Source organism: Phocoena phocoena, chromosome 5, assembly GCF_963924675.1.
Source record: "Phocoena phocoena chromosome 5, mPhoPho1.1, whole genome shotgun sequence".
In the NCBI taxonomy this organism is placed as follows: domain Eukaryota; kingdom Metazoa; phylum Chordata; class Mammalia; order Artiodactyla; family Phocoenidae; genus Phocoena; species Phocoena phocoena.
In genome coordinates, this window is record NC_089223.1 from 66,107,069 (window position 1) to 66,121,959 (window position 14,891).

The window sequence follows — 14,891 nt, forward strand, 5'->3', positions numbered from 1 at the left end:
TATGTAGTTCACAAGATTATTATGCTAATTGAAAGTTGATAACAGATAATACATTCATTCATGCTTTTAAAATGACAGGGACTTCCCTGATGGCACAGTGGTTAAGAATCCGCCTGCGAATGCAGGGGGCACGGGTTCGAGCCCTGGTCCGGGAAGATCCCACATGCTGTGGAGCAACTAAGCCTGTGCTCCACAACTACTGAGCCTGCGCTCTAGAGCCCGCAAGCCACAGCTACTGAGCCCACGCACCTAGAGCCTGCACTCCGCAACAAGAGACGCCACCACAATGAGAAGCCCGTGCACTGCAACAAAGAGTAGCCCCCGCTCGCCACAACTAGAGAAAGCCCGTGTGCAGCAATGAAGACCCAGCGCAGCCATAAACAAATAAACAAACAAATAAATAAAATGACAGCTCTTTCCTCAGGTAGAACAGTACAAAGTAAATTTGTATGGTACTTTATTCTTAAGTGAATATCCTGAGCAAATAATCAAAGTCACTTTCCTAAGAGATGTATAGGATTGTTGAGACTTGGGGAGTAGGTATAAGTGACTTGATCATATATTGGAGCTGCCTCAGGGTTCCTGCTTTTTCCATTCTACTCTGCTCCTTCCCTGAAACGTACTTCAAAGCAATATTGCATTTAACGTTTTGAAGGGATCTTATCTTTTTCAGCAATGTATTTGATAGTTATGGGAACATTCTTTAAGAGATGGGACAGTGGATACAATACCTCCTTAAAACAATCTCTTCCTTTCAGTTGAACCAGAAAGGCCGATTGTGTTGATGTGGTTTTTTGGGGGTCCTAGAAGAGCTTCTGTGCAATTTTTGTTTTCTACTTATTATTGTAGTATAGTGGCTTTTCCACCAAAACTTTGTGACCTTGAACAAGGTACTTAATTTCTCACAGTCACAGTTTTCTTTTCTGTAAAAGAGAAAGTGTAGTGGATGATTTCTAAGGAACCTTTGATTTGAATTCCTTTTATTTTATGATTTTCATGTACTGTGTTTGGAAAATAAACTTCAGAACATGAACTACGTTAGGGGAGTGGTTTTATGTCTGTTTTGTTCACTAATGTATCCCCAGTCCCAAGAAAAAGGCCTGGTGCAAAGTAAGCACTCATATTTGTTGAAAAAAATGAACAAAACCCAACAGAAGAAACTTCAATAGGAAGAAATAAATGGATTATATTTAAAAATTAAATTTTATCTGCATACTTTGAAAGCACTATAGTTTTAATATCCATCTTGGGGAGTTATTTTTGTAAGACTGGCTATTTATACATACATTTAACTGCAAGTAATAATAAGTCTGATTCTAACCCTGTCCTGGTAAAATCCTTTGGTGGCTTTCCGTTGCCCTTTGAGTAAAGAGTAAAACTTAAACTTGTTTTAGAAAGCTTTCTTAGATCTGCACCTTGCTTCTTTTTTCAGCCTCCACCTTCCCCATCTTTTCCTGCCACCTCCTTCCCTTCCCTCCTATGTGCTCACACTCTTGGCTGCCGCTACACTAAACTTCTTCAGGTCCTCAATGTCCTGCTTTTCCACCTTTTGGCCATCTCAGGTGTTACTCTTTTCCTCTCCTCATCTTTTATTTCCTATAACAGCTCTTAGTGCATTAGCTTATAACTAGTAGTTTAGTGTCTCCTCCCCAGCTGGGCTTTGGAGGCTTTCTGAGAGAAGGTTTGTGCCTGACTTGTTCACCCTTGTGCACTGTTACACCTTCAGTGACTGGCACAGTCCATGGCCCGTGGGGTGTTGATGGTCTGAGTGCACTGCCACACATGGGCACAGGATGCTGACATTCTGATAAAGCCAGAATATTTCTGTCCTTAATGCCCTGCGACCAATTTTCTCCCAATTCATTAAAATAAATTCTATTTAACAATACCTAATTTGAGTTAGTGATGAATGTTTAAAATAGGGCAAGTGGGATTTGGAATAGGAAGTACCCCATTAGCCAGAGTGGTCAAGGAGGGAAGCCTTGAGCTCTTCTGACAATAGAACTGACATTGGTAGGTGCTCAATAAATATTTGTTAAATGAATGTGACCTAATCAATGAACATCTAGAGGAAGAGGGTTCTAGGCAAAGGGAATAGCCAATAAAAAGGCCCTGAGTTGGGAACCTACTATGACCCATTCAAGGGGCTGAAATCTGGCCAGTGAGGCTGAGACCAAATGGATGAAGCTGAGAAGGTGAGAAGCTGAGAGATGAAGATGTAAATAAAGAAAAGCACCAAAGGATATAGGCTTGTTGGCCAAAATAAGGAACTTAGATTTCAGTGTAACAGTAGTAGGAAACGTGGAAGGGTTTTGAGCAGGGGAATGATATGATGTGATAGCTTTAGGAATTCACCCTGGTCCAAGCCATCAATTCTTGCCTTCACCGTGCAGTAGCCTCTTGCACAGTCCTTAGATCCATTCTCTAAAATGGGGCCAGAGTGATTTTTTAATAATGCAGATCTGATTAGGTCAGTCTGTTGCTGAAGACCCTTCAGTTGCCCTTGAAAAAATGTTTACCATCCCTAATGTGGGTTACCAGGCCTTGGATAATTTGACATATGCTGAGGGCAGTGTCCGTCTAGATTTTCATGTTCCATTCATACTTTTTTTCATTTCCTTGAAAAGGTCTCAAGTTCTCTTCTCAGAACCCCTGCCCATGATGCTACTCTTACCTAGACTGATCTTACTCCATTCTTTAACTGGCTAATTCCTGCTCATTTTTCAGGCCCCACTGTCACATCCTCAGCTACCCTCTGACCTCCACTCTCACACCCAGACCAGGTTCGGTGTTCTGCTCTCTCCCTGAGCTTCCTTTCTGTGCTTTTGTCACCCAGTCTTCAGGCATATGCTCAGTTCCAGCCTCCCTGCTGGATTGTTAGCTCCGTGAGGACAGGGCACTGGAGGCTGCTCACAGCTGTGGCTGCAGCACCTCTGTGAGTGCCCAGCCTACGGGAAGTGCTCATATTCTGAGAAAGAATCAACAGAACTGCTTTCCAGTGCCAAGGGTCTACTTCAGTATCCTCTGTGTTTAGCTGTTTTCTGTTGAGATGAAGGCTAACGGATAATTTTGTTTAAGATGAGGTAATTGTTTTAAAAAGTAGTCAAGAGGAAAGATGACTGTTGAAACCTCTGTGAATAATTTAACAAACCTGCCTTCACAGCTCATTAAGCTCACCACTGATGGAAACCATTATAACCTGCTGTGAAAAACTATGACTCAGATTGCTCTCTGTTTAAAATTAGTTGAAAATGGTTATTTGGTGGTGGTTGTTGTTGTTGTATCACTGTATTTCTGTTGGAATACTGTGACTGTTATTGCAAATTGTGTGAGTAAACTTAACTTCCTATGCATGCCATGGAGAAACCATTTCTCTGAGTTTAGTCATATCTTCACATTTTACCCCCACTCAGTCTCTTAATTGCATGCCTTCCGTTTGATTGAAGTAGCACCATGATTCAACATTTAGCCACTTTTAAAAAATTAATGCTGTCTTCTTTATATTTTAGTTGATGATTAATATTTCCTGTTAGTTTCTAGCAGACTGCATTTGACATTTCATACATGCCAAACCGAGACAGCTTCTAAGATTTCATTCATAGTTGAGTAATTCTGGTGAATGAAAAGTCAGGAATTAACTGAAAGGACCATATCTTCCTGTACAGAAGTCTCCTGAGACTTAACAAAGCTAATTCTAGCAGGTTATTATTATGTGTATATTGCTGGCCTGTAGTATTCTTCAGACATGATAATTTGTCATAATAGTTTGACTTTTAAGGATACAAGATAATCAGTTTATTAAAAAAGGACATAAATTCAGTATGTATTTGACATCTTTTGTAAGTTACTGACAACATAGAAACTAATCACATTTCATAGTAATAAAATGGAGTTTTTCATAGGATGAATATTCTACTTTTATGTTGTATCTTTCAAGGGATCTATTGAAACAAAGTTGTATTCCAGTAGCTACAGTGAAATAAAGTTTATCTCATTGGAAAACTTAACTTTAAAAACAGAGAAAAGGGTAGAAAATTGTTTAAAATATTCTGTAAGCTGTTGGGAATATTCTTTTGTTAACTCTCTTTCTTACTACCACTGGACTTGTGAAAAAGAAAAAGGGTTGTAATAAAAGAAGTAACAGCATAGGATATTCCCCTATCTTTCACTGAGTGTTACAAAATTAATCAAATTCATACACGTGAACTTGGAGTACCAGTGTATAAGGGAAACCATATGAATATAGCTTGTTAAGGACCCAAGGAATCTCAGGAGTCAGCATTCTAGTTTCACCCTTTGTTTACAGAATAGTGTAGAATCATGGTTAATAGCTGGATTTTGGAGTTCACAGGGACCTGGGTTCAAATCCTTATCTACTGGCTATGTGATTTGGGTAAATTATTTTATCTCTTTAAGAGTCAGCTTTCTCACCTTTGAATGGGGCAATGATTCTTATCCTGGAGGGTTACTGATCAATGAGATAATATGGTCATATTGCCTGTGACATAGTGAGTTCTCAATAAATAAAAATATTTATAAGGAGATGTAAAGCCCCAGAAAGTAAACTGAATTACCCAAGGTCACAGAAACAGCCCCTGGCACTTTGAGTGTAAATCTTCCTTCCTTTATTGTTAACAATAGGCTGTGTTAGGCAAGTGGCTTCATTTTGTCTCAGTTTTATCAGTGGTAGAGTAGCTAGAGGCTATTTCTCCTTCTTTCTTTCCCAAGGAGATAATGAACATCAAATAAGAGCTAATAATACCTCAGGACAATTTAGACTTTAGTTTTTTGTCAGTTCAGTTATATAAATGATATATATGTAGAATGATTTAAAATTCAGCGAAGTCTTCTTAGAAACATTTAAAGAAGAAAGTTGACTAAAAGTGGGACATGATTGGCCTTGTGTCACAAGTGACTGTCAATGGCCAATGGTGACCCACAAGGAGAGTAGTATGATATTGTTTGAAACAAAAAATGTGTAAAATCTTGAGAGCAAGCTTGACCCGCTTATGAGTTAATGTGAATCTACTTTACTCTTCACTCTGTCCCATTCTATCCTTCGTGGGCCCACATGTGACTTTAAAGGGAGAATAGAGGATGTATTAAAAATTGGAAAAGAAAGCTAACATGAAAAGCTTAAAATATCTGATATTATAAATAATGGTTTATCCCTGATGATTTGCATAATACAGGCATGGCATGGTATAGTAGAAAGATTACTGACTCAGAGCCAGTTACTTGGGAATGAGTCCTGGTTTTGCCATTTATAGGTTGAGTGTAGTTACATAAGTCAGTTGGCTTCTCTGAGGCTCCTTATTTTATTTATTTATTTATTTATTTATTTGGCTGCATTGGGTCTTCGTTGCTGTGTGCAGGCTTTCTCTAGTTGTGGCGAGCTACTCTTCGTTGTGGTATGCACGCTTCCCATTGTAATGGCTTCTTTTGTTGCAGAGCGGGCTTCAGTAATTGTGGCATGTGGGCTTAGTAGTTGTGGCTCGCGGGCTTTAGAGCACAGGCTTAGTAGTTGTGGCTCACAGGCTTAGTTGCTCTGGTGCATGTGAGATCTTCCCGGATCAGGGATCGAACCCATGTACCCTGCATTGGCAGGCGGATTCTTAACCACTGCACCACCAGGGAAGTCCCTCTGAGGCTCTTTAAGTTGGGGCAGTGATATTGGCTTAGCTCATGAGGTGAGGGTCACGTGAGACCTAAGAACTTGTTTTGTTAACTCTGAAATGCTTCTAAAATGGAATGTAGTGATGGTATTTAACGGTATTTTTTAATATTATATTTTATTTACCTTTAAAAACTCTTCCTTAAGTCAGCCATGAAAAAAAGAAATTGTTTTTGGGTGGGCCGAATTATTAAAAAGATGTTGTCCAGCTGTTCCTGAATTTAAGAGAAAAGGCTAAAAGACTAAGCAAGATGAAGTAGGTTTACAGTAGAGCACAGAGTTTAGATTAGGTATAAATAGTATCTAATAACAATTTGATTTGTTTGAAGCTGTAGTGTTTTTCTCAGGCATATTATAAGATTTTTTTTAGATGCCTTCAAAAACTAGAAATAGATTTACATTTGTTTGTGTTGGGTTAGGTAGCATCCTGCTGAAGATGTAAAGATGATTAACATTACTTCTGATGTTCACTTCTACCCCATAAGTTGTACATCCACTTTGTAAGTCAGTCTGGAAATATTTATAGAACCTGAACTCCTCATAAAAGTAACAATTGTAGTTTTAAAATGTCTTGTAGTGTGCAGTCTGCAGATTTTCAGGATTAAATTGATGAGGTAAGAAGCTGGCACCAACGTCATTGCTTAAAAATCTTTGTACAAAAAACTCTAACTCCCTGTAGTTTTGATTCTCTAATCTGTAGTAAAGTTTCTTATTTTATTCCTGAAAATCAGAATTCTTCACATCAAACTGTCTTATGTAGGGCAATTGCTTGAGTTGGACTTAATGTGTTTCATTATGAATTCTGCATTATATATTGTTGACCTTTTCATGTTAGAAAATGAACCTACTGACAGTGGTTATCCATATGTGTATGTAAGTATGTGGAAGAGACTAATGTACTTCTAAAACAGGCTTCTTTCTATATATCTTATGAAAAGTTCCTGACCACTGATGTTTTAAAAAATTTAAATGAAGTATAGTTGATTTACAATGTTGTTAATTTCTGCTGTATAGCAAAGGGACTCAGTTATACATTTATATATACATTCTTTTTCATATTCTTTTTCATTATGGTTTATTATAGGATATTGAGTATAGTTCCCTGTGCTATACAGTAGGACTGTGCTGTACAGTGTTGTTTATCCATTATATATAACAGTTTGCATCTGCTAATCCCGAACTCCCAGTCCGTCCCATCCCCACCCCCCTCCCCCTTGGGAACCACAAGTCTGTTCTCTATGTCTGTTATTTTTTTTCCTAGAAATCTTAGTGATTTATTTTATTAAAAAAATTTTTTATTGGAGCATAGTTGCTTTACAATGTTGTGTTACTTTCTGCTGTCTGTTGACCATGGATCTTTTTATTACTACTACTGCTGCTGCTGCTGCTGTGTTTATTGGGCACTTATTATGCGCTAGGCATTGTCCTAGGTCTTTAGATATACTAGCACATTCATTTCTCATAACAACCCACTGAATAAGTACTATTATCATCCCCAGACAAGAGAGGAAGAAACATGTATAGACAGGTTAATTAACTCTGCCAGGGTCATAGAGCCAGCAAGTGGGAGAGCCAGAACCCTTCGTGGTTGGGTTCCAGAACCCATGCTTCTACCAGCCTACAGTGCTGCTACCACTAGTGCACTGACCCTTTTGTGATAGCCCTCTGTGCATTGCTTATTCCCTCATTAGGAAACTAGTTTGGAGAGGATAGAGAATTATATAAAATATACTGTCATAATTATAGTGTGAATTTCAGTGAACTTTCCTTGACTTATAAAATTGGACCTCGTGTGTCCAAGTTTCACATGATTTCATGTGGAACTTCAATAGTGTGAAATGTCTATTGGATCAACTTTTATGAGGGTATTAGAGAAAGGCAGTGATTAACTCCTGAGCTCAACTCAGATGCAGATACAGGAGTACATGTGTAAGCCACCAAGCAGCAGTAAGAATGACTTAGTGAAGAAGTGGGCGCAGGACACAGCAGAGCTGCCGGTAAGTATGACTTTGATCTTCTTCAGTGCTGATTTTTCAGAGAACCAGAATTAGTCCATGAATGTTAGCTTGGTAAACTTTAAATGACCATGTGTAATGCGGGGGTATATGTTCAGAAAACTGATTTGGAGAGAAAGTAGACATTAGCAACTGTCGTATCTAGACAATCAGAATTGTTTATATCGACAAAGCAATTTTCGTGACCTGGCTCCACATCGGTGTCAGAGACCATGTAAACTATATATTTCTTCTTAATGTTTTAATAGAAAAGAACCTGAGAGTACAAGTCCCAGGTGACTTCAGTATACGTGAACAAATCGAGATTGTATGAAAAACATACTCAATATAAGTGGATTCATTTAATATATTACAAACCCTTGAGCATATTGAATTTTAAGACAGTATCTTTCACGGCAATAGTAATAATAGTAACAACCACCACCACCACCACACAACTCCTCACGTTTACTGTGAATCAGGAGAGTGCTTTATGTGCATTATCTTATTTAACCCTCAACCGCCCTGTGAGGTAGTCACTGTGTTACTTCCATCTCACAGATGAGAAAACAGAGGAAAAGAGAGGATTAGTTACACGCATGAGGTTATGCAACTAGCAAGCATTGTTTGTTCATTCAGTATTTGTTGAGTGTACCTGGCCCTATTCTAGGTAGTGGGGAATTAGCAATGAGTATAAAAAAATCTCTGCTTTCATAGAAGGACTTTACGTTCCATAAGGGAGCTAAACAAGAAACAGAGAAACATGGAAACATAGAATGAATCAGATGGTAATACGAAATATGCAGGACACTAAAACCGTGTGAGGGAGAAGGGTATGCTGGAATAAATTGCTGGGGTGGGCTGTCGTTACTCTTTTACACGGGTGGTGAGGGTGACATCTCAGCAGACATCTGAAGAGAGAGAGGGACGTTGGTAGGAAGAGCATTCCTGGCAAAGGAGGGAAAGAGTTCCCTGTGCTTGGAGTGCCTGCGGAGGCTCAAAGGGGCCATGGAGCTGCTGTGGGTGAAGGGAGAACGGTGGGATTTGAACTCAGATTTATCTGACCCCAGGACCCATATTTTAACCATTACAGTAGTCTGATGGGGCAACCACAGCATTAGCTGACATACTGTGATCTTGGAGACACTGTATTATTCTCGTGGAAAAGAGGGCGGCAGTAAAGTTCTATTCTAGAGGTTCTGTATGTAGAGTTGAGAGTATAGAAGAAATCCCTGTGGCTTGGGGTGCTTTGGATAATAAAAGTAGGGAATGATTGTAGACCATAAATTTGGGAAACTGGGAGGAGTGTACCTCCCCTGCTCAAAATTCCTCAGTGGTTCTCCATTGCCTTCAGAGCTTTAGAGAAATTAAGTAACTCTCCCAAAGCCCCATAGCAAATAGACCTAGCTTTGAAAAGAATTTTTTTTTCTTATTGTAGTGTAGTTGATTTACAGTATTGTGTTAGTTTCAGATGTACAGCAAAGTGATTCAGTTTTATATATATATATATATATATATATATATATATATTTTCAGATTATTTTCCATTATAAGTTATTACAAGTTGTTGAATGTTGTTCCCTGTGCAATATGTAAATCCTTGTTGCTTATCTATTTTATATATAGTGGTGTGTATCTGTTAATCCCATAGTCCTATTTTATCTCTCCCCCTCTTCCCTTTCCCCTTTGGTAACCATAAGTTTGTTTTCTATGTTTGTGGGTCTGTTTCTGTTTTGTAAATAGACTCATTTGTATTATTTTTTAGATTCCACTTATAAGTATAGACCTAGTTTTGAGTGATGATAAAGACTTTGTTCGTGACTGCTGAACTATGCTACCCTTCTCAGAAAGTGAAATCAATCTCATGTTGATTGGCTGCTCATCACTTACAGACTGAAGTCAACAAGCCTTGGCAAGGAAGGCAGGGCCCTCCTAGAGTAGCTCCCACCGTCTCTTTTACACTTACTTCTACTGCCTCTCCCCTTCCACCTTAGCATGGAGCAACTTTGCTTACATGTCTGTCTCTTCTTCCAGACAATAAATCATTGAAAGCTTTTGCCCTGTTTTGTTCTATATTCCAACCACGGAGAATAGGACTTGGCATGCAGTTACCTGCTCATTTAAATTAAACTTAGAATATTAGTTTTAATATTAATGATGACAGTTTTGGTCAGATCAAAAGAAGTGGAATATGTTGAGCAGTGATGTTAGTTAACGCAGAAAAAATAGATGATAATAATAACCTTTCTTTAAGTAGTAGTTTTTATTATGTGTCAGACATTAAACTCAGTCTGAAAGACATCATTCCGAATCAAATTCAAATGTGAAAGGTAAACCTTATTAGGTATAATTTTAGAGCTAAAGTAATATCTTATTAGATACAACTTTTAAGATAAAACTTTAAACAATGTATTAATTTTTAAACTATTGCTAACTGGATAGTAGGAGGTGTTTCTGGAGCTTTAAGTAGAGGAAAATGTCCTTAGAAAGGGAAAGAAGTCATCTTTGTTTCTTTGTACTCAGTTTTTAAAACATTACTACAAATGTGTATACTTGGCTACATGCAGAGATCTTCCGGAAAGAACACTGTACTCATTTATAGTGGGGATGTGGCACGTTGGGTGAGACAGAGGGCTGTTGGAGAAGTGAGCCCAGATGAGACCCTGCATAATGCCCTGCTTCGTGCTCTTATCAACGGTTAATTGTAAGGGCTTTGTCAGTGCTGTCCTTCCAACCCAAGGCCCAAAGTGGGCTACTTAAGGCCATCGTTTCACAGCCTAATTCCTGATTGTCATTCACTAGGAAATCTACTTGTTAGGAATTCTGTTGAGTAATTTTTGAATAGAAATTCTCATTGCTGATTGCCTTCTGTTTCTCAGACAAGTACATTACCTGAAATTTATATGCTTGTAATCATTGATACATCATTTTTGGACATGTATTTAATTTTGGCTTACATAACATTTATATGTTACTCTAGCAATGTTCAGTTATACTCTGAAATACTTTTAAGTGCAAATTCTCAAAAAAAAAAGTCATACAGTTTTCCCATACTTCTCATAGCACAGCATGCCCCCCCTTTTAGGTGGCTTGATTTTATTGTTTCCTTAATTTCTCAATATTTTGTGCTGATTAGAATGGGTGAGATGTTCTTTATTTAATCCTAATACTTAAAACTGTCAGTGGGAAGAACTACATTAGTACTCAGAAAAGAGGCTTAAGAAATTATTTTGCTCGCCGCCCTTTCCGTTATCCAGTAGAAATTTACCCTAAAGCTCTTTCTGTGGTTTTATTGCAGTGACCCCGCAGCCAAAGCCCTGTGGGAAGCCTTATTGAACACCAAGCACAAAGAGGCAGTGATGGAAGTCCGGAGACATCTAGTGGAAGCAGCAAGCAGAGAAAACCTGCCAATCAAGATGAGTATGGGTAAGTTATCCTCTTACCCACAGACAGTGACCGCCGGCTCTGAGGAAGTTCATTTAAGTCTGCTCTGATCTGTGGGCCGACCTAGCCAGCATGGCATCTAGGTAAAAGTATTGAAGACATTTGTAAACTGATGAAAGAGTAGGGAAGGAATTTATACACATGCCCTCGGGGCTCAACCGTGAGCTCTTAGACTCAACTTTGGGAAGGCCAACAGAGTCCTTGCTTACAAGGCATCATGTTGTTAGTTATTTGATCCAGAACTCTCAAAATTGGTCTGAACTTCCTCCCCTTCATTCTGTCCCACTCCTACACCCCTGCCCCCACCTCCACACTTACTGTGGAGAAGTGATTGCTTATTAGTTTAGACTTGATGAATGAATGACCGTGCTGACAAATCAGTTGAGGAGATGGACATGTTCTGTCCCGGCCTCTCACCCTTAGAGTGGTCTGCCGATTGTCTGGTCACATCAGTGTTACCCCTTCTTCACCACAGTATGAAATGCCTGATTTTCCTTATTTCCTTTTTTTTTTCACATGGAGCTTTGTCCTTAGTATTAGAAAAATGGGGCTGCAATGGAATTTAAATTTTAAATGGCTTTTTTCTTTGGATTAAAAAGTCGGAGAACTAATGTTTTTATTGGAGAAAAGGAATCTGGGGTTTTACCCTTTTTAAATTAAATAATTTTATTAGTATGGAAATATTTAAATATGGATATTGAATCTGGTTTTAATAGGTAGAATTTATTTCTGGAAACTTATAAAAGTTTATTTCTCTATTTAAAAAATAAGGTTTCTCTTATAATCTGCTCTTAGGTATCCAATAGATATTAGTACATTTTACTAGATGGGTAAATTTTTCTTGCTGAGATTTCTCACCCAAATTCTTGATTCCTAATGAGTACAAAAAAAATCAAACTGTCAAGTTGAAATAGAAGAACAAAATTTTGGAAGTAAAAGAATGTGGATGAACCTAGAAGGAAAAAAATTAGAGGGTCATAATATGAACAAAAATCATAACTTTCAGTGTCTTAGGTGATTACATATGAGGGCTTTAAGGAACATGAAGGGTGATAAGAAAAGTGAAGATAACTAACATTTGTTGAGCACGTATGATGTGCCAGGTTTTCTTCTAACTCTTTACATGTGTTATTTAATCTTCACTGTAATTCTGAGACGGGTGCTATGAGTATCCCATTTTTCAAATAAAGAAGCTGGAATAGAGAAAAATTAAGTTGCCCAAACCCATACATCTGATAAGGAGTAGGACTGGAATTCAAATCTAGACATTCTAATGTGAGAGAATATGCTTTTTATTTATAAAATTATCCTAACTTCATACAACCAAGGCCAGAGTCCTACATGTTGTTTTGAAGTAGAAATAAAGTTGTTTCTTTGAGATCATCCTGGCGTTCGACTATAATTCTTGTATCTTTCTCTCCTTCCTCCCTCCCTCCCCTCTCTCTTTCTTTCTTTCTTCCTTTCCTTTCCTTTTTTCTTTCCTTTTCTCTTCTTTCCACAGTTATAGGTACACATTAATAACATATGTTTACCTAAAATATTTCCTTATCTGTGAATATGTTGAAATAAGGACTAATTCACATCATGAATAGAGAAAAGTAGGAATGCGCAAAGGGTCTGGGTGATAAGGTTAATTTATATTGCATTTCAGTGATAAAACCTTATGATGCTATCACAGAGCATAAATCAGTTTTTATTTCTCAATCAATGCAGGACTCTTGAAAGATCAAAACACTTTACATTTCTAAAGCTCTGTATCTTTTAAAAATAATCAGAGCCAGGAAAAAAAAAAAAGCGGGTAGCCCCATAAGGAATTCAATTTAAATATTTGAGTTTTCTGTCAACCAAAAAAATTTTAGATAAGATGGTTTGATTTATCCCCAAGCTCCAGACACGGGGGAGGGTGAGGAGAGGAAAAATAAAAAAGAAGGAAAGAATCAGACAATTGTTAGCCAACTTTGTTGTAAGAAGGACCAAAAAGATTGGCCCAAATCTTATTCTATCTGTGTGCCAACTATAATTTAGTAAAAGATAACACACTGTGGCTATGCATTTCTGCTTCATATCACTGGTCAGAATTTCTGGTGTGTCTCATTTCCATATACCAACAGATACATAACTATGAACAGTAAGGAAAAGGGCTGGAATTTAAACATAATAAAACATTGATATTTGAAATCTGCTTATCATTATAAAAAGAAAAATCATGCTCTGATATCCTAGATGGCTGGAATGCTTTTTCTAGCAGCATTTAAAGCTATGAAATGTACTTTAAACTATGCACTGTTCTCTCAACCCCTGCTGTAAATTCTACTGAAGTACACATTTTTCTGACTGTGATAGAGGCTTCTGGTATTTTTGAGACATTAAACAGATATTTTAATTCTAGATTGAAGACTTTTCTTATATTTAAAATCACTGGGAGGGATCCCATTATATAAAATTTCTCAGTAAAAGGTAAGTTAATATTAAAACATCATGAGCACCAAGAGAAATAAACATCATTCTCTTAGGGGAAAAAAGTTGAATTGCCGAAAGAAAGAAAAAAATTCATTTTATCATTTCACATATAAACATATGCCTTCTTTCCAAGAGATTGTTATTAAATTGTCAGTTAACTAAACATATATGTTCCAGAAGAGTGGTTTTTTAAAACATTGTAAACTGAATTGTATTTTTCCCACTGGCTTTTCATCATGGAAAATGTATTCTGAAAGTAAAAAACAAATGGACTCTAAGAAACCCATTTGTTTGGACCCAAAATATTCACTCACAGAGTAAGATGCCCATCTCAATCTCTCCATTTACAGAGAATCTGTTCCTCTGGACTGACACTGTGGTTGGGGGATCTTCACCGGTTTTCCCATAGCTCTCTGCAGAGTGGCTATATTTAATGGCTGGCAGAAAGAGCCTATTAGGGCTAAAGTGAAACAGATCTCTTTATGACACTGTTCTTTGTTCTGCAGCCAGATTTTTTGAAAAAGTATTCTATGCTCAACGCCTGTTTCTTTACTATTTTCTTGCTTATTAATCTAGTGTAGTCTGGCTTCTGGTACTTTTTTGCTGACAAGTCCTCTGGGCTACTAAATATAAGGGCGTTTTTCTCAGCCCTCATTCTTCTTCATTTCTTTGCGATATTCACTACCAGATTGTCACCACTTTCTTGTACATCTCTCTCTGTTTTCTGGGACTTCCGGCTCTCCTGATTGTGATGGAGTGCAAAGTCAGTTACACATGGAGGTGAATCACAGTTCTGCTACTTATTAGCAAATTTCAATTTATTTATCCATAAAAATGGGGAAACTATTTCCTGGAATTTTGAAGGAGAAAGAAAGCTCTGAGCAGAGTGAAGATTATGATTTTCAGGCAAACTGGAATTGGTGTGCTGCAGTTATATTCTATCTATGGGGAAATCTACATGGGAAACTATATTATAAGAGGGTTGTAAAATCAAAACAAACAAATCAAATTAGATGATTTCCCCCTTTCTTTCTTGGAAATGTACCAATTCATTCTTTCCACTTAAGTTGTCCTTTTCTAGCCTTTACGCTGAATATTTCCCTTTTGATAACGCATTCTTTCTTTAAGCAGAATTCTAAATAGTTTTTCCATTTTCAGCTTAGTTATTACCTCTTCCCTGACTCTGTTCACCCCCCAAATCACCTTGGCTGTATTTGGGATTCCCAAGCCTCTGTGGTCACACTTTTACAGGAAAATCTCTCGAGCTACGTTTCCAGATGATAATCTGATCCATTGCGTTGTGAAGCTTCTGAATTTAC

At 37.7% G+C, this 14,891-nt stretch overlaps 1 protein-coding gene across 1 annotated transcript in view; it reads left to right on the forward strand.

Annotated features, from left to right (window-relative positions):
- The window catches only part of SCFD2 (sec1 family domain containing 2), a 391,932-nt gene that overhangs the window by 36,458 nt on the left and 340,583 nt on the right, over positions 1-14,891 (forward strand). The window contains exon 3 of the mRNA XM_065878015.1: positions 10,967-11,094. Coding sequence (XP_065734087.1) covers positions 10,967-11,094 — 128 coding nt within the window. The remainder of the gene's footprint in view (positions 1-10,966; positions 11,095-14,891) is intronic.